At 41.1% G+C, this 27,901-nt stretch overlaps 1 protein-coding gene across 2 annotated transcripts in view; it reads left to right on the top strand.

Annotated features, from left to right (window-relative positions):
* The window catches only part of CUNH20orf194 (chromosome unknown C20orf194 homolog), a 127,961-nt gene that overhangs the window by 30,893 nt on the left and 69,167 nt on the right, over window positions 1-27,901 (top strand). For both annotated transcript variants that reach the window (XM_023760281.1, XM_006096411.3), the window contains exons 7-10: window positions 297-374; window positions 16,796-16,894; window positions 23,533-23,588; window positions 27,048-27,183. In XM_023760281.1, coding sequence (XP_023616049.1) covers window positions 297-374; window positions 16,796-16,894; window positions 23,533-23,588; window positions 27,048-27,183 — 369 coding nt within the window. The remainder of the gene's footprint in view (window positions 1-296; window positions 375-16,795; window positions 16,895-23,532; window positions 23,589-27,047; window positions 27,184-27,901) is intronic.

Here is a 27,901-nt window from a genome sequence, read left to right as displayed (position 1 = left end):
GTGTGCGGAAGGCAGCCAATCAATGGTTCTGTCTCTTCCTCTCCCTTCCTCTCTGAAAGCAATAAAATATATGTATTTTTTTAAATGTACTAAAGTTTCTGAAAAGATAGTTTCCTTGAATGGGACATCATTTATTAATATGTATAGGTTCTAATGTGACTGATCAAAATAACATTTATTATTCTAATCACTTGAATTTTCACAAAGATAGTCATTTCTGAATGTCAGAAAATAATTTGGATTGCTCTAATGATATTGACTCTGTATTACTTTAAATTTTTTCCCTTGTGTTGCAGTTGCAGGATGTGAGTTTGAATCTATGGAATGTCTACAGCAAAATGGATCCTATGTCTCTGGAGAGTTTGCTTTCAGAAGTAAGGAGCCAAACTGTATTTTACTCACAAAATTACTAGTTGTATTTAACTTGAAGAAATGCAGAATGTATTTTAGTTTAGTTTAGTTTAGTTTAGTTTAGTTTAGTTTAGTCAAAGAATTGAGCAGCTTCTTGAACTCCTTGAGTCTACTGTAGAAGGGGACCTGGAAAAGTGATACTACCTTTTACACTGAAGAAACCTCACCGTAGGTGAGACCAAGGCCACCGGCCTGGTCCAGGGTTTAGGTTTTCATCTAAAGACATTCTTTCTGTTGGTCTGGACTTTAGAAAAACAATGGTGAGGGTGACTTTTTTTACTCTTTCTCTGGCATGAAAAGATAAAAAAGATGGGATATGGCTTAAAGGAATAAAGGATTAAAGCACAGGTCAGCAAGCTTTTTCTGTAAAAGACTAGATAGTAATGTTTTAGGTTTTGTGTACCCTGAGAGCAGCTGCAAATAATGCTTAAACTAATGGGTGTGTCTGTTACCAGGAAACTTTATTTATAAAAATATGTGGCCTGCTTACAGGCCATAGTTTACCAACTCCTGGATTAGAGGGTTAGGCATTAATTTTTCATCTGAACTTTGAAGGAAAAATTCAGGGTAGAAAGAGCAATTCACAATGGGGAGCAACAAACAAAATTAAAGAATAGATACTTTGGTTAAGCAGCTCAGTAGTGTCTCTCAGTGATCATGGATAGATATGCATGGAAAAAGAAAGCTTATAGCCTTCAAATGAAATTAGCTATAATATCAAGGCCCCTCCAAATGAAAACAACACACCAGTCTCACAATTATCAATGCCTGTATTAAGTGAAATATTAGCAAACAGAACCCAGTATCATGTTAAAAGCATATTCTTTGCCAGACTGGCATGGCTCAGTGATTGAGCTTTGACCTATGAACGAGGAGGTCATGGTTCGATTCCCGGTCAGGGCACATGCCCAGGTTGTGGTTTCGATCCCCAGTAGGAGGTGTGCAGGAGGCAGCCGATCAGTGATTCTCTCTCATCATTGATGTTTCTATCTCTCTCTCTCCCTTTCTGAAATCAATAAATACATATTTAAAAATAAAAATAAAAGCATATTCTTTAATGAAGTAGGGTTTATTAAGGGTTCAATATTTAATATCAGGAAATCTATTAATGCAATCATTGTACTAATTTTCCTTCTTGGAGCCATTTATGACCCCATAGGTGCCAAAAGGCATTTGATAAAACTGAACATCCCTTCTGTTTAAACATTTCTAATCAAATCTACTTATATAAAAACCCTGGGTGGTGTTCATCACGACCATCAGAACCGCGACCAAGCGGAAGGAAGTCAGTCCTGCAGGGGTTGTCTTGGCAATGGCTGCGCCCTCCCCCAAGCTGTTTCCCAGAGCTATTTCCTGTAAGGGCGGGGTTTGAGGCAGGAACCGCCCTGGGAGTGTGGAGGCATATCTACACTAATAAAAGAGAAAGATGCAAATTAACCATCACTCCACTACACCCACCAGCCAATCAGGAGAGAGTATGCAAATTAACCCAACTAAGATGACGGCAGCCACGGAGCTGGAGCGAGCAGGAGGCTTGGGTTGCCCCCGGTGATGGAGGAAGTCAAGCTTCCTGTCTGCCCTGGCCGGCTCTGGCCTTCTCTAAGGGCTACAAAGTTTCAATTATAGAAGATAAATAAATCCCAGATATCTGCTTCCAGCCTCCACCCTGGCCTCCGCTCAAGGAGGCTCTGAAAAAAAAAAAGAAAAAGAAAAACAAGAGAGGCTGGGAGCTTGGGTCGTGAGGGGGTGTGGCCAGCCTGAAAACGGCCATCAGCTCCTCACCCAGGCTAGCCAGGCACCCCAGTGGGGACCCCCATTCTGAAGGGGGTGTGGCCAGCCTGAAAACATCCTTCAGACCCTCACCCAGGCTGGCCACACCCCCATGGAGTGAGGGTCCCCACTGAGGGGCTTGACCAGCCTGAAAACAGCCATCAGCCCCTCACCCAGGCTGGCCAGGCACCCCAGTGGGAACCCCCACCCTGAAGGGGGTGTGGCCAGCCTGAAAATGATCCTCAGCCCCTCACCCAGGCTGGCCAGACACCCCAGTGGGACCCCCCACCCTGATCCGGGACACCCTTCAGGGCAAACCAGCTGGCCCCTACCCGTGCACCAGGCCTCTATCCTATATAATAAAAGGGTAATATGCAAATTGACCCTAACAGCAGAACGACTGGGAATGACTGATCACTATGACACACACTGACCACCAGGGGGCAGACACTCAATGCAGGAGCTGCCCCCTGATGGTCAGGGTGCTCCCACAGGGGTAGCTCTGCTCAGCCACAGCCAGGCTGACGGCTGCCAGCACAGCGGTGGTGGCGGGAGCCTCTCCTGCCTCCTCAGCAGCGCTAAGGATGTTCGACTGCAGCTTAGGCCTGTTCCCCACTGGCAAGTGGACATCCCCCAAGGGCTCCCGGGCTGCCAGAGGGATGTCTGACTGCCAGCTTAGGCCCGATCCCCTGGGGAGCAGGCCTAAGCCAGCAGGTGGTCATCCCCTGAGGGGTCCCAGACTGCGAGAGGGCACAGGCCAGGCTGAGGGACTCCCCCGAGTGCACAAATTTTTGTGCACTGGGCCTCTAGTCTTTATATAAAGTGTGCCACGCCAGCACAGCCAAGGGTGAACCTGAGTGGGGGCGGCTGAAAGCTTAGAAAAGACAGACAAGAGAATGAAAGCCGGGTCTCGGTGGGACGCTGCTTCTCTGAGAGACAGCGACCACGCCCACAGCCATGCCTTTAATTTATAGCAGAAGCTACAAGGCAAAGTAAGGGCGTGACCAAGATGTTTACAACATTCTCCTGGGTTTCAATCCTACTCAACTACATGCGCCTGAACTCTATCAAGCCTACATCACTCAGGCACGTGGGGCCACGTGTTCAGACCATAGGTTCAAGCTTACAACTACAGCTGTTGTCTATAATTGTGCTGGGAGGGCCCTGCCTTCCAAGCTGAGACTTGCACGTGGCAATGAGAAGACTGTGCCCTCTCATCAGTCCAAGGCTTGAACCTGTCCAAAACACTGTAGCAGCTCCCCACAATAAAGTTTTAATTCTGTTTCTTTGTTACTAATGTTGTGGCCCCACCCCATAACAAAGAAATAATTTCTGGAGGATGGGGCCCAGGAATCAGGATTTTAAAAAGATTCCCAGGTGATTCTAATGTGCAGCCAAGGTTGAGAACCACTGCTATAGATAATATTAAAAATATATCTAAACGTGCAATTCTTTCTCCAAAAGAGCCTGTTCAAAAATTAAATGAAGAAAATTTGGATATACTCGATGGAGATTTTCACACGTATTTGCGTGATGATTCCATTGATTCCACAGATTATGCTGAGAAGGAAAATTTTCCCATCAAATTTCTTAATAGTATTACTCCTTCGGGAATGCCGTGTCATAAATTAAAATTGAAAGTGGGTGCAATCATCATGATATTGAGAAATCTTAATAGTAAATGGGGTCTTTGTAATGGTACAAGATTTATTATCAAAAGATTACGACCTAACATTATCGAAGCTGAAGTATTAACAAGATCTACAGAGGGACAGGCTGTTCTGATTCCAAGAATTAATTTGTCCCTATCTGACACTGGCCTCCCATTTAAATTGATTGGAAGACAGTTTCCCGTGATGCCAGCATTTGTGATGACTATTAATAAATCACAAGGACAAACTCTAGACAAAGTAGGCATATTCCTGCCTGAACCCGTTTTTGCACATGGTCAGTTATATGTTGCTTTCTCTCGAGTTTGAAGAGCATGTGATGTTACAGTTAAAGTTCTAAGTACTTCATCACAAGGGAAATTAGTCAAGCACTCTGAAAGTGTTTTCACTCTTAATGTGGTGTACAGGGAGATATTAGCATAAGTTTAATCACTTTATCAGTCATTGTTTGTTCACTGTTGTTTTTATATCATGTTTTTGTCGTTTTTATATCATGCCTCTATTGTTATATCCTTTTGTTACTGTTTATTTATTAATAAATTTATATATTATTTTCATATACATTTTACTAATTTCCTTTCATCTCTCACACTTCTATTATAGAGAAAGAGCAAATAGCAATATTAAAATATCTCTGCTAATTAATTCCCTTTTTTTAAAAAGTATATTTTATTGATTTTTTTTACAGAGAGGAAGGGAGAGGGATCGAGAGTTAGAAACATCGATGAGAGAGAAACATCAATCAGCTGCCTCCTGCACACTCCCCACTGGGGATGTGCCCACAACCAAGGTACATGCCCTTGACCAGAATGGAACCTGGGACCCTTGAGTCCGCAGGCCAATGCTCTATCCACTGAGCCAAACCGGTTAGGGCAATTAATTCCCTTTTAATGTGCACAAATTTTGTGCACCGGGCTACTAGTAGCACTATAAAAGAAAAATAAAACTGAATTGTTTGTTTTGTTTTTTTAAAAAAAACGTAGTCATCATCATCATCAACCACCTATGGCTATCCTAATTATGGGAAAAAAAGAGAAAAATGCAAAAAATTGCTCTAACCAGTGGATAGAGCGTCAGCCTGCGGACTGAAGGGTCCCAGGTTCCATTCTGGTCAAGGGCATGTACCTTGGTTGCGGGCACATCCCCAGTTGGGAGTGTGCAGGAGGCAGCTGATCGATGTTTCTCTCTCATTGATGTTTCTAACTCTCTATCCCTCTCCCTTCCTCTCTGTAAAAAATCAATAAAATATATATATATAAAAAGAAAAATGCAAAAAAATTACAACATTAATAGTGTAATAAGAATGATAACGTGTAACCACAGGTAGAGAAGAGAGTTAAGTAGGAGTTTTAGGAGTTTCTAAAAGTGTCTGAAACCCATGCTTCCCTTGTATGCAATGCCCTCAGTGTGAGGAAGCTATAGGTCACACATGGGGGCTAGACATAGCATTATAGTTTTGAGAACACTGCAAGCATCTTTGGAGTCAGTGAAGAAGGGACACTTAGTAGGACATCTTTAATTGCCACATCTTCAATTGCAACAGTGACATATGACTGAAGGAGCAACAGTGGTAATCACCATTGGCTTAATGTTAAGCCTTTTCTGGACTTTCTGATTTTCCATGAGCTTGGTATTCTTAGGTGATATCATGACAAAATGGATGCCCTGCCAGTGTGGCTCACTGGTCGATCTGTGAACCAGGAGGGCATGGTTGATTCCTGGTCAGGGCACATGCCCAGGTTGTGGGCTCAATCCCCAGTGTGGGGTATGCAGAAGGTGGCTGATAAATGATTCTCTTTCATCATTGATGTTTCTCTCTCTTTCTCCTCCCTTCCTCTCTGAAATAAAATAAAAATTAAAAATAAAAGAAGTGGAAGGAAGCCTTTTTAGTGTCTAATAGTGGACTTCTCATCTATCTGAAAGAGTGATGGCTCAGAGCCAGATTTAATTTTATTTAGAAATAATAAAGTAAGATGATATGTCTTGTATCAAAATGTGGCTGAGCACATTTATACCCACTACATTATACCCATTACATTATACAAAGCTCTTACAAATCATTAAGAAAAGTACAACAGGGAGAACTGGGGGACAGCAGGAATTGGCTATTCACAAAATAAGAAAAAAAGTGACCAGGCTTTTCCACTCCCAATTAGGGATATAGAAAGTCAAAAGAAATCATTGCTATCACCCTAACAACCAAAAAAAGCCTGAATAAGCAACAAAATAATAGTTTTAAAATAAAACCATTAGCAAGCTAAAGATCCAAAGAAAGCTGAAAGAACTCAGTTTCAGAAAATGTAGGGCCCTTCATAGGATGCTGTTCTAATTTCTGGTGGAGCAGCAGAAGGAAGAGGAATCCATCTTAGACAGGGATAAATAGAAATCAGCTGACCTTTAAAAGAGCTGTTAAAGGCCATCAACTGTATCTCATAGTGCTCAGGGTAGTCACCAAAAGCTGGGGGGGCAGGCAAGAAAGTTGAGAACCATCCGCCTTAAGGCATTTGCCGCTCAACTATCACCTGGATTGGAGCAGAAGAACAGAGCAACCCTTTGAAGGCATTCCAGGTACTTACAACATTTAAGTAGCTACCCTCTTAAGGCTGGGGGTAAGGCAGCAAGATAGAGGAGGGTTTCCTTACATAGAAAGATCCAAGGGGACTGGAGAGCTAAGAGAACTCCTTAGCAACCCCAAAAACTGGTAGCCAGTTTGTAAAGCAGGGAGTGATAGTCCAGAAAGCTTGTGGTTCATCTATACAACACAGAGATTTTTAGAATCTTGGCTAGTGCTCTGAGCAAAGTTTCTACTGAAGTTCATACCCATCCTCAAAATATTTTAATTTGGTGATGAATAAAATCCAACTAAAAATGCAATAATATCCAGACCCAGGCCAGTTACATATCAAATTGACTTAGATCGCTACTCTAGTGTCTTAACAAAAGAAAGTGTGTGCCCTTTCCTAGAGGTAAATATTATTTACCTGTTTTTACTGTTCTTTCATACCAAATGAGTGGCATATGATTTTTTTTAAATTATAAAATATAAAGAAGCAAGAAAATATGATCTGGGGTCAAGAAAGGAAATACTCAATAGAAGCAGACCCAAATGTTGAAATTAACCAATGAATTTAAATAACTAATAAAAATTTCAAAGTATATGGGAGAAAAAGGAGACAACATGCATGAAGAGATGAAGAATTTCATCAGACCTGAAAACTATAAAAAGAAACACATGGAAAAGCTAGAAATGGGAAATATTATATCAGAAAAGAAGAATGTATAAAATTGGCTTACTAGCAGACTAGATACCAATGAATAGAAGTTCAGTGAACCTGAAGATAGGTCAATAGAAATTTTGTAAACTGAAGGACAAAGAAAAAAAGAGCAAGGGAGTGGAGCATCCAGTATCTGTCAAACAATGTCAAATGATCTAACAGTATATTTAGAGTCCCAGAAGGAAGAGTAGAGAGAAAATAGGGCAGGAAATTTGGATTGGTAATGTCCAAGAACTTCACAAATTGATGAAATGCATCAATCCATAGATCCAAGAAGCTCAGCAAATCCCAAAATAAAATAAATATGTATAAAAATGACTATAAATTTGTTCAGGGATCTCTTGTGATAAATCTACAAATGTTAATAAAATCCAAGTCCAACAACCAGAAGAAATAAAAATGCAATTCTAATCATTACTTGTGTCTCTAAAAATTATTTAAAAGGACACCAATTCACATCTATATTATTTTTAAGAGCTATTTTTTTCATTTCTCTTCTCTTGATTCATAGCCTCCAAACTTCTCTAAAACCCCTTTTTCTCTCCACCATCCAAATACTTTTCCTATTCCTATGTATTTTCCCTTTGCCAAAAAGACCTTTAATCTTACAGCCAGAATTGGCATCTAGGCTTTTTTTCTTGTTGGTCAATCACTGCTGGCCAGAGAACCTACAGTTCCATGCTTCTTGGTCACATACCATAGAGCGAAAATGCAGACTCCTCTGAGATTTGATGTAGAAACGTGTTTGGTGAGAACACTACTAGTAAAAAAGCAGAATATATTTCCATCTTTGTAAAACAGTTTGTGTTTCTGTGTATTAGAAACTTCAAATGGTGGTCTTACTGCTATTTTTATTTTACTTACTTTCATAGTCTCATTTTTATTTTATGTAATTCTTTAAAGTAATTTTAAGTATTAAAATTGAGCTTCTTTTCCCCCTTTGAGCCACCTGAGAGCTGCCACTGCCAGTGCCAGCCTAGGGCCAAATCCTTCCCCACTGGCCAAGGGCCAAGGCACACTGGCATGTTTCTTGGGGTTTTCAGATCTTTGCTGCTTATCTGACCTTGATATCTATCTGAGCTTGTCTTCTGGATTTGACCTGGAAGAGTGTGTGCAGATAGACTTTCCCTTCTTCATCATGAGATTCAACTGACCAGTTCCACGTACATGGACAGTATCCATTTCCAGAAATGCACAAAATAGTGTGCTGGGAAAAAGAGAAGAGTGTGTCTGGTGGAAAGCACACAGGCTCTGGGTATCTCTTACCTAGCTATATTTCCACTTTTGCTAATTGATAGTATTGCATACTCAGGCAGGTCACATTACTGTTCAGTGCCTCAGTCTCCTATCTACGAAGTGGGCAAGATGTTAGGAAGATTTAAATATATACACATACACATATATATATGCACACACACATATATATGTGTGTATGTGTGTATATGTATATATATGTGAATGTTTCATATATAATACTAATTATTTTTAGTATTAAAATTTATTGCATCTTCCATTTCATTTATTTATTTTATTTATTATTGATGAAAGAGAGGAGAAACCAATATGAGAGAGAAATATCAATAGGTTGCCTCCTATATATGCCCAACTGGAGATTGAATCCCACAACCTGGGCACCTACCCTGACCTGGAATGGAACCTACCACCTTTTGGTGTATGGGACGGCACTCCAGCCAACTGAGCCACACTGGCCAGGGCTGCATTTTCCAATTTAGTCACAGCGTGGAGCTGAAAGTAGTATTTAACAGTTCATTCTACCTTATTCTGTAATTAGTGCTGACACATCCACCTCTGTCAGGGAAGTCTTCTAAGGGCAAAGTACCTGTCTTCTGTGTATCCCCCCCAAAGCACACAATGTTTTTCACATAGAGAATGGCTACTGTTCAGCTGTATAACTGCTTCTTGTTATTGATCCAAACCAAGATAGGTGTCACCTGCCCTGGCCGAATTAGTTGAGCATCATCCCATGCATCTGAGGGGTTGCTGGTTCGATTCCCAGTCAGGGCACATGCCTGGATTGTGGGCTTGATACCGTGTTGCACTCTCACATCGATGTTTCTCTGTCCCTCTCCCTTCCTCTCTCTCTAAAAATCAATTTTAAAAAATTTTAAAAAAGATAGGTGTTACCATGTAGGCCACTAAAATGGAAATATACTTTCTGAGCTTATTTCTAAATACAATTGAAAAACAAAATAAAGTGTATTCTGTATTAGTAGCTATATTGGTTCTTTTTGTTTTTCTAAGCTTAACCAAGTGAAGCATTCTGTTATTACCCAAGGATTGGACAGAGCCAAGCAAGCGAGGCACAGACCTAAACTGGGTTGGACAACGTCTGTTGTGGCTTCCATGAGGCTAGTAATTTGCATTATGGGTCAGAGAGCGAGCAGACAAATGTCAGAAAGTCAAGGGGGAGGTTCAAATGTTCTCAGCCAACTTGGGCTAGCTGACCGTAGAGGCAGAGAAATTGTGAAGTATGATAGACATCTATGCAAGGTCTAGTAATAAGTACTTAATATAGGTTATTTCATTTAATTCCTGTGATATCTCTGTAAGTTAGAAAGTAGTCCTACATTACACATATAAGGCATTTGAGGCTCAGAGAGTTAATTTCCTTGCAAGGTTGCACAGCCAGTAAGAGGGGGAGCAAAGGTTCCAGCACAGGTCTTTCTGAATTTGAACATACTCTCAGTGCTAAGTTGTAGTGGTAGCCAGATGGAAATGGGGAGTGGAAATAGGACTAAATGAGTTGGACAGACATTGAAGATCTGTGGTTAGAGTGCTGGAAGAATAGGGAGTGTACTTTTCTCCAGAGTCCAGGAGGCCCTGTGGGAGTAATCCAATGCCAAAGTGGGAAGACTGTCCTGGACTTAGGTAGGATCAGGGCCACTGATTAGACCTGATAGTAGTGGGTCTAGATCTTAAATGAGAAGGTCTAATTTACAGGGCCGAGGCACAGAGGTGGTATGACAAGACAGTCTGACCCAGGCAATTGTAGATTGCCAATTACAAGTATATATTGGTGTATATAAAGTACATATGTAAAAAATAGGATGAGAGTATTTCACAAAATGTTGATAATGATGTCTATTCTTTATTTTCTGAGTTTTCTGTAACAAATATATATTCTGTTTTTGTAGACTTTTTATTAAAATAACACAGACTCAGAAAACAACATAAAACTAAAGTATAACCTAATAATTATTATGAAGCAATAGAAACATACTAGCTACCCCAGAAGCAATCCATCGCCTCCTTTCTCCTCCACCAAGAATAACACTGTCATGAATTCTATGGCAATCTCTTCCTTACTTTTTTTGCAGTTTAATCATCCAAATGTACTTCCATAAATACATAGTTTAGCTTTGCTTGGGTATGTATTTTAGGTTTCTTTTAATCTGTAGGTTTCCTTTCCATCTCTTTGTTTTTCCCCAGTCTCCTCCCCCACCTCCACCGCTATACTAGTATTTTTGTTGAAAAAAAACAGATCATTTGTCTTGTAGCTGTTTTCATTGAGATTTTGTTGATTGCATTCCTGTGATGTAATTTAACATCCTCTACACCCCTTGCCCCCATCTTCCATATTTTCTGACTATGATATTTGAATCTTGAGGCTCAGTTAATTCAGACCTGGAATTGGTCATATCTCTAGTAAATTTTGAGTGGGAAATAGCACTTCAATACCACAATCTAGGTGGTAGGAATACTTACTGCTACTGGTTTGCTTGTTGTTTTTAGATCTCTTCAGTGGACAGAGCTAGGAAATTCATTGTCTCTCTCTCCCTCTACCCTCTCCCACTTCCCCTCCCCATGTGCATGTATATATATGCATATCTGACTTTTTTATCCTACATTATATATAAAACATTAAGAAAACAGTATCAGAACTGTCACCTACATGATTACTGAAAATAATTTTGCATATATGTATATAATCTATATGTAATATCCATATATGTGTATACATAAATCCACACATCTAAATAAAATATAGATCATCTGAGCAGTAAGTAGTGAAGCCACTTGAGAATGTTGTTTACACTAGTATTCCTAGCAGAGGTCCCTTGTGCTTGATGCCTAAGGTCAGAAGTACAATCAGTACATAGCTAATACAGAGTTCACAGGTCTGAGTGGTTGTGTATTCTCACCTGGAAGAGAAGAATGATGAGAGCATAGATCTGTCCAGCCAGTTTTAGTACAGCAAACAGAATGCCTCCTGTGAGCAAGGCATTAGGCTGGGTGCCCAGTTTACATACACTTACACTGTGAGATGGACAGTGAAGACGACTGTCCAATTTGAGTACAAATTATCAGCAACTTCAAAATAAGTACAAAGATATTGTATCTTAAGCAAGTCATAGCTGGTGTTTTTTTGGTTAACTGATGGTGCCTTAAAGAATAGCCAGAAGCATAAAGCAATGTGTGGTGGTTGGGAACAGAAATGAGATTAGAGAGGAGACTGAAAGGTAGCTGGGATGGTGGAGGAAGGCAGGCTGCACATAGAGGCGAGTCAACTGGGAAAGGTGCAGAATTATTTATACTCCTGCGACCAATAAAAAGATGTTGTGAGGGAGGAGAGGCCTCTGTGCCACTGGCCACCTCAAGACCCACAAAACTTCTAACTAAAGTCAACTAATTTGTCCTTGAACAAAGCTTCATTGATATGACCCTTTTGGCACTAAATGTTGTATCATCCTGTAGGTGCCTCATAAATAACTCCCTCACCCTAGCTGGGTTGGCACAGTGGATAGAGAGTTGGCCCATGGGTTGAAGGGTCCCAGGTTTGATTCCAGTCAAGGGCACACACCTCGGTTGCAGGCTCGATCCCTGACCCCGGTTCAGGCACGTGCAGGAGGCAACCAATCTATTTCTCTCTATCACATTGATGTTTCTCTCTGTGTGTCTCTCCCCATCCCTTCCACTCTCTCTAAAACTCAATTGAAAATATCCTTGGGTGAGAATTAACTAAATAAATAAATATACAACTCCCTCTCCCCAACAAGGGTTGGTAAAGTAAGGCACTTGGAAAATGTAATACTCACATCCTCCCACAACCATATCAAAATTACAACTAAACTGCAGAATAACTATCATTCAGAACCACCTGAAATTTAGCTGAATGGAAGTCCTACAACTGAGGATTTAAAGAAGAAGCCACATTGAGACTGATAGGAGGGGTGGAGATGCAGAACAGGATGGTCCCACACCCACGTGAAGTGGATAAATATTGGGAGGGATATCTCCACTGCAGTGATCCCCCCTGAAGAGCAAGGGACACCTAGCCTCCCTGCCCAGGGTTCCTGTGTCAGAAAGAGGAGTCCCCATAAGTTCTGGCTATAAAACCAACAGGGATTGTGGCTGAGTGAGACAGAGAGCTGCTGGAGTCCCAGTCAGTTCCTATTAAAGGGCCCTCACAGATTTATTACAACTCATTCTTTCTGAGTTCCAGCGCTGGAGCAGCAGCTTGAAAGGCACCAGGGACATATGGGGAGGAACTGAACTGTCTGGCATCAGGGCAAGTGGAGGGGAAGCTTTCTCCACACCAGAAGTGATGGCAGAGGCCATTGTTCCTTTTCTAAGCCATCCCCCCACAGAGCCAGCAGGCAGGTGCCATACCTGAGTCTCCACCAACCTGATTTATGCTGGTCAGCCTGCCCTCATGATTCCCCAAGACCCCACCTCACCAACTTGCAGGCCCACCCATGCTTCTTCCAGTGGCTTTTCCATATGAATGGCCTCTTGGCTCATATTTCAGACTTTCATAAAATCAAACGAGCAGTATCTGGCCTCAATGTACCCTGCACCATTAGCTAAGTGGCTCCAGGCCTAGAAGTAGCAGCAACTGGCCTTGGTTCGAAGCTTGGCCTCTCCTAGGCACCTCCAAGCCCTGCACAAGTAGCAGCCATCTGTAGATTGCTTTGTAGGTTATGCCAGATGACCCTAGGCAGAATACAGGCAGGCTGACCTTGGCATGCATCTCTCAGAGTAGCGGACTTCATGGACCACTGGTTGGCGACCACTGTTCTAGAGGCCCCAGAGCCAGTGCACCTAATAGACAGCTTCAGACCATGTTGAAGCACCATCCATCCATCTCCATAAGCAACACACTTAAGGGGGACACTCAGTGGGCACCAGAGCTCCACTGAAGTAAGTCCATGGGGTGGGGCCCTGCATCGCAGCCAGTTTTTATAGCTGATAGGCCTTGGGATAAATTACTGCCATTTACGTGCCAACAACAATCAAGGCTCAAATACAACAGGAGGGTATTCATGGCCCACATGGGGTTGGGGTAGGGGGCACACCTGGAGTGTCCAGCTTGGGTGAACCTGGAGACTGTGCCACTGGACCCCTACAGGACTTACTACATTGGGTCACTCTACCAAGCCCAGGAGATGTGGCAGCTTTACCTAATACATAGAAAAAACGCAGGGAAGCTCCCAAAATTAGGAAACAAAGAAATGTGTTCCAAATGAAAGAACAGAGTGAAACTCCAGAAAAAGAGCTAAACAAAGTGGAGACAAGCAATCTATTGGATTCAGAGTTCAAAACACGGGTTATAAGGATTTTAGTGACTTAGGGAAAGAGTAAATGAACTTAGAGCTTTAACAGCATAAAAAATGTCATGGAAACCATAAAAAAACAAACAACCAAAACAAACAGACCAGTAAGAAATGAAGGATACACTAACTGAAATGAAGAATAATTTATAGGGAATCAACAGAGTAGATGAAGCCAAGAAATAAAACAGTGACTTGAAATGTAAGGAAGGGAAAAAGAAAGAAGAAAGAAAGAAAAAGAAAGAAAGAAAGAAAGAAAGAAAGAAAGAAAGAAAGAAAGAAAGAAAGAAGAAAAGAGAGAGAGAAGAAAAGAGAGAGAGAGAGAAAAGAAAGAAGAGAGAGAGAGAGAGAGAGAGAGAGAGAGAGAGAGAGAGAGAAAGGAAGAAAAGAAAGAAAAACCCACCTAATCAGAATAGCAAAAAGCAAAAAAAAATTTTTTTAAATAAGAATAGTGTAAGGTGCCCTGGCCGGTTTGGCTCAGTGGATGGAGCATCAGCATGCGAACTGAGGGGTCCCAGGTTCAATTCTGGTTGGGGGCACATGCCCGGGTTGTGGGCTTGACCCCCAGTGGGGGACTTGCAGGAGGTGGCAGATCGGTGATTCGCTCTCACCATGGATGTTTCTGTCTCTCTCTCCCTCTTCCTTCCTCTCTGAAATCAATATATATATGAATAGTGTAAGGAGCCTATGGGATGACTTCAAGTGTACTAATATTTGCATCATGGGGGTTCTGGAAGGAGAAGAAAGCAAGAAATTGAAAACTTTTCTAACTTGGTGAAGGAAATAAACATACAAGTCGAGGCAGCGCAGAGAGTCCCAAAGAAGATGAACCCAAAGAGGCCCACAGCAACACACATAATTAAAATGCAAAAGGTTAAACACAGAGGGAATCCAACCCTGGCCGGGTAGCTCCGGTGGATGAAGCATTGTCCTGATGTTCCAAGGTTGTGGATTTGATCCCTAGTCAGGACACGTACAAGAAGCAACCAATGAATGCATAAATAAATGAAACAACTCAGTGTTTCTCTCCTGCTCTCTCCCCCCCCCCTCTTTCTCTCTTTCTCTAAGTCAATAAATAACATTTTAAAAAATTATTTTTTTAAAAGAGAGAATCTTAAAAGCAGCAAGAGCAAAGCAGTTAACTACCTACAAGGGAGCTTCCTTAAGACTCACAGCTGATTTCTCAACAGACACTTTGCAGGCCACAAGGGAGTGGCAAGAAATATTCAAAGTGATGGAAATCAAGGACCTACAACCAAGATTACTCTACCCAGCAAAGCTATCATTTAGAATCAAAGGACTTATGAAGAGCTTCCCAGACAAGAAAAACCTAAAGGAGTTCATTACCATCAAACCTGTATTACATAAAATGTAAAGTGTTTTCTTTAAGAAGAAGGAAAAAAAAAAGCTAAAAGATAAGAACAATAAAATGGCAATAGATACATATCTGTCAACAGTTGAATCTAAAAACAAAATAAATGAACAAGCAGAATAGAAATAGACTCATAGATACAAAGAATACTTGATGGTTGCCATATGGAATGGGGGTTCAGGGCATGGGTGAAAAAAGTGAAGGAATTAAGAAGTACAAATTGGTAGTTACAGAATAGTCATGGGGATGTAAAGTACAGCATAGGGAATACTATAATCAATCGTATATAATAAAGCCCTAATATGCAAATCGACTGAACGGAACAACCAGTCACTATGACATGCACTGACCACCAGGGGGCAGACATTCAATGCAGGAGCTGCCCCCTGGTGGTCAGTGTGCTCCCACAGGGGGAGCACCGCTCAGCCAGAAGCTGCGCTCACGGCTGGCGAGCACAGCAGCAGTGGGGAGCAGGCCTAAGCCGGCAGTCGGACATCCCTTGAGGGGTCCTAGACTGCAAGAGGGTGTAGGCCGGCTGAAACCCCCTCCCCCCAAGCGCATGAATGTCGTGCACTGGGCCTCTAGTATTCTAATAACTATGGTATCAGGTGGGTACAGGACTTACCAGGTTGATTACTTAGTAAGGTATATAGTGTCTAATCACTGGGGTGTACATCTGAAACTAATATGATTTTGTATGACAACTGTAATTGAAAAATAAAAAATGAATTAAAATTTTTTTAAAGAATATTGGGTGGCAGAAACTTCAGTTGAACCTAGAATTTCATTCTACAATCAACTACTTCTGAATTTGTTAAACTCTAAATTGAAATAAAGTAGTATTTCCCCACCAATTCACATTCCATAGTAACTTTATATTTAAAGTATAAATATGTACATATATGTTTATATATATATGTATGTATATATGTACATACTTTTAGTGAACTTGTTTGAATGAAAGAAATCTGTAATATTTTATATAACTAAAAATAAAAAATAAAATAAAAGCTATGTTAATGAGCCTTGGTCAGATAGCTCAGTTCGTTAGAGCCTCTTCCCAATTCGCCAAGGTTGTGAGTTCGATCCCCAGTCAGGGCACATATAAGAATCAACCAATAAATGCATAAGTAAGTGGAATAACAAATCAATGTTTCTCCCCCCCCCCCTCTCTCTCTCTCTCTCTCTCTCTAAAAATCAATAAAAAATAGGTTAATAGAAAATAAAAAATAAAGTAAGGCACTTGGAGGCCATTACTATCCTTTTTAAAAACAGTTTTATTAGAGTATAATTTATATACCAAAAAAATCACCCTTTTTATGTATACAATTCAATAATTTTTAGTAAATATACAGAGTTCTACAGCCATTACCAGGATTAAATTTTAGAACATTTTCATCAACCCAAAAAGTTCCATTGTGTTCATTCCCACTCCCAGCCTATGCAAACCACAATCTACTTCCTGTCTCTATAGATTTGTCTTTTGTGGGTATTTCATATAAATGGACCATATACAAAGTGGCCTTTTATATCTGGCTTCTTTCACTTGGCATATTTTTGAGGTCCATCCATGTGGTACCATGTATCAGTGGTTTGATACCACCTCTTAAAACAACATATTTAATTGGTCTAGTATTTTGAGATCAGACGCAGCTTCATGATTCTGATTTTCTAAAGTACCTTCTTTAAATAACTAAATGCATTATCTTTTTATTTTTTTCCTAGGATTTGATGGCTTTTGAACATCAGTGGACTAACTTCTTTGCTAATTTTGACACAGAAATTCCTTTCCTGCTGGAGCTTTCTGAATCTCAGGCGGGTGAGGTAAGTATGGGAAGGGTCAAAGGGAAAGAAGAAATTGGTTGATTTATTTGTTGTTTTTATCTTTACTTTTTTTTTTCAGAATACAACACTACCAATGCTAATTTGTTTTGGTTATTTTCTTAAGCTTTGTCTCATGCCATAAAGAAGTTTTTAACCCCATGTCAACCCCTATATAAAAAGTTGGGGGAGTCATGTTTCTGTACTTTTCTATAAGTCTACTCATTTTTTAGTGTGGTGGTGCCTCTGTCAGCTAGGAATTCTATTAGGCACTAATTAATACGCCTAGGAATAATTCTCCACCAGTGAGTAGTACACCTTTGTCAGTTGAACCTCAAAGTAACACCAAGCATCCTTTCTTGGCAAACAGTATTGAAGTTACTAGGTTCTGGCTAAGACTCACTCTGTGAGTAAACTGAAGTATCTAAATTAAGAACCAAGCCACAGGACTATCCCAAAATCTAGTCAACAGGAAGGACAGAAGAGCAGTCTTGAGCTTGCACTTGAGCCTACTGTGGGCTTGCACTGTAGGCCCTCACTTTTCCTGTGCTTTATCCAGAGTTGATCTTCATTGTCATGCATTTTGGGTTTACATCATGTTGAAAACTCACAATATATTGCTGTTATTTTTGTTTAAATAGTTATCTTTTTACTCTTTCAAAATATTATTTAAAAGATTTAGCCCTGGCCAGTGTGCCCAAGTACCAAAGGGTTGCAGGTTCGATTCTCGGGCAATGGCACATACCTGGGTTGCAGGTTTGATCCCCAGCTCCCGTCAGGACTTGTGTGGGAGGCAACCAATCGATGTGTCTCTCTCACATAGTTGTTTCTCTCTGCCCCCCCCCCCCCCCACACACACACACACTCCACTCTCTCTAAAAAAAACCAATGGAAAAACATCCTCAGGTGAGGATTAACAAAAACAAAAATAGATTTAAATAATTGTAAAATCTTACCTAGTTACCCATGTCGTTACTCTTCCCAGTGCTCTCCATTCCTTTATGTAGACCCAGGTTTCCATTTGGTCTGATTTACTTCTTCCCAAAGGATGTCCTTCAATTTTTTATTTTTTATTTTTTGTGTGGTGTGATTCTCCTGATGAGTAATTTTTCCAGCTTTTGTATATCTGAACAAAAATCTTTATTTCACCTTCATTTTTGAAAGATGTTTTTTCCATTTATTGAATTCTAGGTTGACAGTTTTTTTCTTTTCAGCTCCTGAAAGATGTCCCCTGTCTTTCTCACTTGCATTGTTTCTAATGAGAAGTATTTCATCTTTATCTTTGTTCTTTTGGTTCATAACAGATGAATTTTTTACCTCTGGTAGCTTTTAAGATTTTCTCTTTTATTACTGGTTTTTGAATCATTTGATTATAATGTGTCTTGCTGTAATTTCTCCATATTTCTTGCACTTAGATTTTCTTGAGCTTCTTAGATCTGTGGATTTATAGTTTTCAAGTTTGGGGAAAAAAATTCTGTCCTTCTTTCTTTTAGAGACTCAAATACCTCTATATTAGGCCACTTGAAGTTGTCCCATCTGTCACTGATGCACCTCTCAGTTTTTTAGGTTATTTTTTCTTCTCTTATTATTGGTTCTAAGAGTGAAAGATATTCAAAAAGGTCTACTCAGTGACATGTCTCTCCGTGCTTTTTACTACCTTGTTCTCATTCCTTCCTTCTTTTCACTCTTTTTCCATCCACTTTACTACCAATTGGTAACAAATCTCTTCAGTTTCTGGTGTATCTTTTCTGTCTCTTGTGCAAATGATCAGATACATGTGTATTTTCTTTTTTTAAAATATATGTTTATTGAGAGGAAGGGAGAGGGAGAGAGAGATGGAAACATCAATGATGAGAGAGAATAATTGATCAGGTGCGTCCTGCATACCCCCTACTGGGGATCAAGCCCACAACCCAGGCCTGTGCCTTGACCAGAAACTGAACCCTGACCTCCTGGTTCATAGGTCAATACTTGAACACTGAGCCACGCTGGGTGGGCCATGTGTATTTTCTTATATCCTCTTCTTTCTTTTATTGAGGGGTAGTATATATGTAGTCAATATCTACTTTGCTTTTTTCACTTAACAATATATCCTGGAACTCTCTCCAGGTCAGTTCATTAAGATTTTCCTCATTCTTCTTATAACTTGTAGTAATCCACTATGTGTATTTATTTATTTAATTTATTCAACCAGTCTCATGTATGGACATTTAGGTTGTTTCCAATATTTTGTTCTTGTAAACAGTAGCATAGTAAATAACTGTGCATATGTATTTTAATATTGTTGGAGATTTGTATACCTAGTAATGGGATTGCTGGGTCAAAAGGTAAGTGCCTATGTAGTTGTGTTAGATATTGCCAAATTTCCCTTCAGAAGGGTTGTACCAATTTGCATGCCTACCAGCAATACATGCAAGTGCCTGTTCCACCACAGTCTCACCAATAGAATGTGTTGTTATACTTTTTAATTTTTTACAATCTCATAGATAAGAAATGGTATCTTTTATTAATTTTAGAGAAAGAAGGAGGGGAGAGAGAGAGAGAGAGAGGGGAGAGAGAGAGAGAGAGAGAGAGAGAGAGAGAGAGAGAGAAACATCAATTTGTTGTTCCACTTATTTATGCATTCATTGGTTGTTTCTTTTTTTATTGATTTTAGAGAGGAAGGGAGAGGAAGAGAGAGATAGAAACATCAATGATAAGAGAGAATCATTGATCGGCTGCCTCCCACACCCCCCCCCCCAGTAGGGATTGCGCCCGCAACCCGGGCATGTGCCCCTGACTGGAATCGTACCTGGGACCTTTCAGTCCACATGCCGACGCTCTATCCACTGAGCCAAACCAGCAAGGGTGGTTGTTTCTTTGTATGTTCCCCAACTGGAGTTCAAACCCTCAACCTTGGCTTATTGGGATGATGCTCTAACCAACTGAGCTACCCTACCAGGGCATCTTGGTATTATTTTAATTTGCATTTTGTTTGAAGGCCATTTTATATTTTATTTTCATGTTTTTTTCCCATTTTAACATTTTACAATATTAACTGAAGTGGAGAGCATAGGTTTTAGGTCTTTTGTCCCTTACTTTTAAAGAGTCCTTTATATGTTTAGGTTATTAACTTTTTGTCTGTGGTATGTATTTCCTCAGTGTTCATCAATTCCTTTTTCTTTTTTCTTTTTTGGTCATGCACACTTTTTTAGTTTTATGTAAATTTATTAATATTTCCTTATATTCCCTCTGGACTTTGAATCATTGTATAAGTAAAGGCTTTCATCTAAGTTTAAATAGGAACTCACCTTTTTGGAAATTGTATGGTTTAATTTTTAAAATTTAGATCCATAATTCATTTGGGATTCTTGTATGTGTATGGATCTAATTTTACCTTTTTTTCCCAAATGCCTACTCAGTTAGAATCCCAGCTATTTGGTTCACACTAACTCTGTGACCTGGGACCACTTAATTAACTTTTGTGTCTTAGCCAACTCATCTCCAGAGAGGGGTTAATGATAGAATGAACCGCATAAGTTGTTATAAGGATTATTTGAGATAATAAATTTAAATGCCTATCACAGTCCAGATAGTAAACCCCTCAGTACGTTTTAAGCTATTATTATTTTAATATGTAAATAGGCTTTACAAATAAGTAAGACAAGTACCAAAACTCCAATTGATAAACATCTACAGGATGTAAATAACAGTAAATTACCAAAGGGAAATCCAAATGTTCATTGAACATATCTGAAATAACCTACTTCATTACTAGTAAAAATCAAAGAAATGTAAAATAAAACAATTATGAGGTACCATTTTTCATTTATCAACTTGACAAATACATTTTTAAGTGGACATTTAATGGACAGTGCTTAGGGTGATACCCTGAAATAGGCATAGTCATATAATTGTAAGTGGATCTGTACATTGATAAAACTTTTTTTAAAAACAATTTGGCATATTTAGTTCTGGCATTTTACCCTATAATTGAATTTCCTGATCTGCATTAAGGAAATAATCAGAAATGCCGTTAAAAGTTCTGCAAAGTTCTTACAGTATTATTTATTATACTAGTGGCCCTGTGCACAAAATTCATGCATGGGGGCGGGGGGTGTCCCTCAGCCCAGCCTGCACCCTCTCCAATCTGGGACCCCTCGAAGGATGTGCTACTGCCGGTTTACAGGGATCGGGCCTAAACCGGCAGTCAGACATCCCTCTCACAATACGGGACTGCTGGCTCCTAACCACTCACCTGCCTGCCTGCCTGACTGCCCCTAACCACTCTTCCTGCCGGCCTGCTCGCCCCCAACTGCCCCCCTGCTGGCCTGCTCACTCCAAATTGCCCCCCCTGCTGTCCTGATCACCTCCAACTGACCCCCACTGATGGCCTGCTCGCCCCCAACTGGCCCCCCTGCTGGTCTGCTTACCCCCAACGGCCCCGCCCCCATCAGCCTGATGACCCACAACTACCGTCCTATCCTGGCCTGATCACCCACAACTGCCCTACCTTCTTGGCCTCTAACCGCCTCTACCTCAGCCCTGCCACCATGGCTTTGTCCAGAAAAACGTCTAGAAGGTCTCCTGGAAGGTCTCCCAATCTAATTAGCATATTACCCTTTTATTAGTATAGATAGAGGCCTGGTGCATGGGTGGGGGCTGGCTGGTTTGCCCTGAAGTGTGTCCTGGATCAGGGTGGGGGTCCTGTTGGGGTGCCTGGCCAGCCTGGGTGAGGGGCTGATGGCCATTTTCAGGCTGGCCATGCCCCCCGGTGACCCAAGCTCCCAGCCTCTCCTTTTTTTTTTTTCTTTTTCTTTTTCTTTTTTTTCAGTGCCTCCTTAAGCAGAGGCTAGGGCGGGCTGGAAGCAGGTATCTAGGATTTATTTATCTTCTGTAATTGAAACTTTGTAGCCTTGAGCGGAGCCCAGGGCCGGCCAGGGCAGGTGGGAAGCTTGGCTTCCTCCATCGCCAGGGGCAACCCAAGCCTCCTGCTTGCTTCAGCTCCATGGCCGCCGCCATCTTAGTTGTGTTAATTTTCATACTCGCTCCTGATTGGCTGGTGGGTGTAGCAGAGTGATGGTTAATTTGCATGTTTCTCTTTTATTAGTGTAGATGAGTTAGTAGCCATGTAAATTTCTAGGAATAAAAGACTATTTAGTAAACTTTGGTACAATCATATATTATATGGATGTACCATAGAAAAAAGATTTGAAGAAAATGTACCAGAATGTTAACAGTTCTTAGAGATTGTATGTGGTTTTTATTGTATTCTAAAATAAACATATTAGTTATATAATCGGGGAGGGGAGGGCAATAGATGTTAGTTAAGGAGATTAAATTTTTGAACCCACATATCAATTTTTGATTAATGTTAAACCTAGCACTATGCACAGCATCTGTCAGTGTACTTCTTAAGTTCCTTGGATTCTTCCTCATTGCTGATTTTCAGTTCATTTGAATTAACATATTCTTTTATTGACAATATAGGGAAACATTTTTAATAAAAGAAAAGATTCCCACGTGGTTAGTAACTTGGACCATAGATGGTAGTTGTTCCAGTTTCCTTTCAGTCGTTTAAAAACTATAAAATTTGACAAGAATTTCTTTTCTTTACCTTTCTTTTTCTTTCCTTTTCTTTTGCAGCCTCTTGTCATTTTTCCTTTGCTTTTTTTTTGCTACCTGTCCCCAAAATTCATTTTACTATCCACCACATATATCCTTCCATGTTCTTATGATAATCTACAAACATACATCTCTTTCCACATACCCCCACACACAAACTATGTATATATACACTGAGTGGCCAGATTATTATGACCACCTCATGTCTGTAGGCAAATTAGCTATAATTTCCCTCTGAGGTTACTAGAGGGCCAGATCATTATAAACGTCTGAATAGCACAACATACCTAAGTATCATTGCTGATCAAGTTCATCCTATCATGTTGATGGCGTATCCCAATGGATATGGCTTCTTCCAACAAGACAATGCGCCATGCCACGGTGCTCGTATTGTGCAGGAGTGGTTTCAGGAACATGAGGGAGACTTTACCTTGCTTAGGTGGCCCCCACAATCACCAGATCTCAATCCAATTGAGCATTTGTGGGACGAAGTTAAAAGAGCCATCAGGCAGCTGGTTCCACAACCATCAAATCTCACAGAACTGGACAGTGCTATTCATCAGGCATGGTGTCAGATTCCTCGCATCTCCTTTCAACATCTCGTGGAATCAATGCCAAGAAGAATTGCCGCAGTATAGAAGGCAAAAGATGGCCCAACGAAGTAGTGGTGGGGTGGTCATAATAATCTGGCCACTCAGTGTATATTTATACATACTAGTTCATACAAATATACATGAGAGGTTTCGTGATTGTTTTATAAGATTATGATCTTGCCAAACCGGTTTGGCTCAGTGGATAGAGCATCGGCCTGTGGACTGAAAGGTCCCAGGTTCGATTCCGGTCAAGGGCATGTACCTTGGTTGTGGGCACATCCCCAGTAGGAGGTGTGCAGGAGGCAGCTGGTCAATGTTTCTCTCTCTCATCGATGTTTCTAACTCTCTATCCCTCTCCCTTCCTCTCTGTTAAAAATCAATAAAATATATTTTAAAAAAAAAAGATTATGATCTTAACATGTACAATGTTTGCTTCTTTTTTAGCCATTCAGAAGTTATTTCAGTCATGGAATGATCTCTAGCCATATCACTGAAAACAGGTAAGGTTCTTGGGAAAGAAAGGTGAATGGTAATAGAAAAAATGGGGTTGACAAAGGGTGGAGGTGGAGGAGCATCTGAGTCTAGAAGCTAGAATTATGAAAATATGAGTTGACTTTAGTCATCACAGGGTAAAAAATCCATATTCTGTAAAATTGTTTCACTGCTTTTGTATTTTTGTATTTTTTTAAATGATTTCAGAGAGGAATGGAGAGACACAGAGAGAGAGAAATATCAATAACATCAATTGGCTGTCTCCTGCATGCCCTCTACTGGGGATCGAGCCTGCAACCCAGGCATATGCCCTCACTGGGAATTGAACCCTGACTTCCTGGTTCTTGGGTCAACGCTCAACCACTGAGCCACATCAGCCTGACAGTATTTTAAAAAATATAGTTTTATTGTGAACTAGCTTTTAGAACATTGTAGCTTGCTGAAACCTAAAGAAAGGAATTTTTTATTCCATCCCAGCCCAGGAAAGCTAGAGGAAACAGAATGTGCAAGGGCTGGGCAGTGGCTTGTAGGGAATAAGTGACATCATCCAGTCATAAAGGTCCTGCTCCAGGAAAACATGGGAGCTATGAGGGTACATATGCATTTGTTTTCTTTGATGTGTTTCCTTCAGCACCACTCTTGTCATGATAATCAGGAGGGGATAGTTCCTCTGATGGATAAATGAGAATAGATCTTTCCTGTCTTTTCTTCCCCAATTCCAATCCAGTCTGATAGTGAGACAAATTACCCTGGCTGGGGTTCAGTCATCTTTTTCTGCCCAAAGTGTCACCTAGCTTGAATTAAGCTTCAGAAGAAAAATCAGTCATGTTTACTTTTAAGAGTCCTGTTGGCCTGAAGCTTAAGGAAGTATTTTTAAGAGTAATGAAAAGAAATGCAAAGAATTTTCCACATGATATACACTAAGAGCAATTTAAGGAAAGCTTAGATGATAGAGGAAACTCTCAATCTGTTTTAGCTATTATGACAAAAATACCATAAACTGGGTGGCTTATACACAAACAAAAACACATGTATTTCTCACAGTTCTGGAGGCTGGGACGTCTTTGATCATGGTGCTGGCAGATTCAGTGTCTGGTGAGGACCCACTTTCTCATAGATGGCTGTTGTTGATCTGTAACCTCACATGGTAGAAAAGGCTAGGAATCTCTCTGGAACCTCTTTTATAAGAGCCTCTTCTATAATCCCTTTAATGAGGGATCCATTCTTAGGAGCTAATTACCTCCCCTACGTCCTGCTTCCTAATACCATCACTTTGGGGGTGAGAATTTTAACATATGAATTTATGGGGACACAAACATTTGGCCCATAGAAGAACTATGTTTTAAAAATAACCTTTCGTCATTCAATATTTATTGAGAACATATGAATAATAAGAGATACATGGTTAAAAAATAAAACAGACATGGTCTCTGTCCTCATGGAATGTATAGTGTGGTGGAGAAAGAAGACATTAGACAAGCAACCTCACAAAGAAATATATAATTACAGCCCTAGCTGGTTTGACTCAGTGGATAGAGCCGTGGCCTGCGGACTGAAGGGTTTGATTCTGGTCAAGGGCACATGCCCAGGTTGTGGGCTCGATCCCCAGTAGAGGGTGTGCAAGAGGCAGCCAATCGGTGATTCTCTCTCATCACTGATGTTTCTATCTCTCTCCCTCTCTCTTCCTCTCTGAAATCAATAAAAAAATATATTTTAAAAAAGAAATATATAATTACAAACTCTGCTTGGTGCTATGAAAGGAAAAAGAGCATGGTACTATGATGACCATAACTAGAGAGTGTGACCTTTGGGAGAAGATCTGAATGATGAGTAAAGACAATTGAGAGAAGAGAGAAAAGCAGTGGTCCTGAGATGGGAACATAAGGAACATAAGAGAAGATGAGTTTGGCTGGAGTATGGGAGTTGGGGCAGAGTGCCTTTACATAGACCTAAAGAAGTTGGCCAGGATAGGCCATGCAAGTTTTTGTTGGTCATGTGAAAGGTTTCACCCTTTCTTCTGAAAATAACATAAAGGCTTTGCATGTTTTAAAGATCATTCTCACTGCAATGTAGAGAATAGGCTATAGGAGGGTGAGAGTGGAAGCAGGGAAACTACGTGGAAGCATTGCAGTTGTCCAGGGAAGAAACAATGGCAGCATGGTCTAGGCTTGTGGCCATGTAGGTGGAGGGAAATGGAAATGGTGAATTTGTGTTGTTGATTGGGTTTAGAGGTGAGGGAGCAGGAGAAGTCAAGGAGGCCTCTCAGGTCTGGCTCAGCCTCTGGATAGATGATGGTGCTATTTACTTACTGCCACTCTAGCCCTAATAGACAGCCATTTGTTCTCTTTGGTAATCACTCCACACAAGAACTGGAAGGTGGGGGTGGATCATGAGAGAGGAGAAGAGGGAGCAAACAGCTGAAGGTAAAACTCTTAGGAATATGCAGAGGCCAGGTAGAGGAGGAGGAGGACTGATGAAGGAGATTGAGAAGCAACAGCTTTTATAGGGGGGTGAGGGGGGATGTCAGGTGCTTCTAAGAGACCAAGAAAGGGCAGACTAACAACTGTCCATTAGGTTTGCAGTATGCTGCATGAAAGGCATTTGGTGACTTTTGCAAGAGCAATTTGAATTAATTGACTAAGGGGTGCCAACTGAAGTGGGTTGAGAAGTGAGTAGAAATTGAAAACAAAACAAAACAAAAATGCACACACAAAAAAGACCAATCTAGCCAAGAGAGGAGGGAAGAAGGCACTGGGTACAGGGGCAGATAGGTGTGATGGTAAGAAAACTTGCAACCCTACTCTCCTCCTTCCCTCCTGAAAGTTACTCAGGAATTGCTAAGGGCTCTATTGTAGTCAGTCTGCAGTCTGAGTATCACAACTGCTATCATTCTCTAAAATTTATATTTCTATTAAAATGCTATTTTATAAAACTGGGATTTTGCTCCATCACTGCAAATTTATTGAACTTTGTCATCAAGAAGTAGAACAAGCCCCACCAGTGTGGCTCAGTGGTTGAGCAAAGACCTATGAACGAGAAGGTCACTGTTCGATTCCCAGTCAGGGCACATGCCTGGGTTACAGGCTTGATCCCCAGTAGGGAGCGGACAGGAGGCAGCCAATCAATGATTCTCTCTCATCATTGATGTTTCTATCTCTCTCTCACTCTCCTTTCCTCTCTGAAATCAATAAAAATATTTTTTTAAAGAGGAAGTAGAACAAGCTGAAAATAAAAACCTGGCTTGGGTTTAGTTATGTCCCTAAATGACTAATTTGAATGCATCAGTAGGAGGAGTCTGTGACATCTGGCATCCCTTCCCAACTAGCAAGGAGCATTAGGTGGATGATAACTGACCACTTTGCTGAGACTGCATAATGCCACTTAGAAAAGCCCGAGAATTCACTCACTGGGAAGGTGCCCAAGCCAGGAGTCTTTTCTAATCACATGTTTTTAATTTGCCCCTCTAGCCCTAATAGACAACCATTTGTTCTCTTTGGTAATCACTCCACACGAGAAAACCTGAACACTGGCAGCTTTAACTTCCCCTCTGAAGGGCACCTGGTACGCAACACTGGTCCCAGTGGGAGCTTTGCCAAACACATGGTGAGTGGCTTGACTGCCTGATAATTTGATAAAAGGAACATTTTATGTGAGTGTGTTGACTTAACCTTGAACGTGAAGTTGGAGTGAAAAGAAGTGATTTGAAACTGACTATCTGTATATGTAAAAAGCCAGCCACTGGATGCTATAACGACCAGAACGATTGGTCACTATGACGCCACTTCGGCCAGCAAACCAGCCCAATCTGGGGATGGGGCCAGCCGGCCAATTCCCGCAGCCCCTCCTTGCAGCTGCCCCACCCCTGATTGGCCTCTCCCACCCCAATTGGCCCGCAGCCCCTCCCCCCGGCTGTCCCCACCCCTGATTGCCCCCCCCCCTACCCCAATAGGGGGCAGGGGTCACCAGCCAATCTCCTGCAGCCCCTCCCCCTGGCCAGCCCCACCCCTGATCGCCCCCCCACCCCATAGGGTGTAGGGCTGGCTAGCCAACCTCCTTCAGTCCCATGGAGAGAGCTAGCCAGCCAACCTCCCACCATCTACCTCCTCCAACAGGCCAGACCTCGAACTGCTCCAATTGGAGCGGGACACCACCCGTGCATGACTTTGTGACTGAGTACCAGGGTTATACAAGGGTAGTTATTTGATAGCATCATATTTAATATTTCGAATCACCGGATAGGAATATTCCACGTACCCGAGCCGTTAAAGTAGGATTATAAGAATCATCACATGACTAGAATGCTTAATTTGCTTCGAAATAG

The sequence above is a fragment of the Myotis lucifugus genome, unplaced genomic scaffold (genome assembly GCF_000147115.1).
Source record: "Myotis lucifugus unplaced genomic scaffold, Myoluc2.0 scaffold_178, whole genome shotgun sequence".
Taxonomy (NCBI): domain Eukaryota; kingdom Metazoa; phylum Chordata; class Mammalia; order Chiroptera; family Vespertilionidae; genus Myotis; species Myotis lucifugus.
The sequence above is the reverse complement of the archived record's forward strand: the minus strand, read 5'-3'. Positions and strand labels throughout refer to the sequence as shown.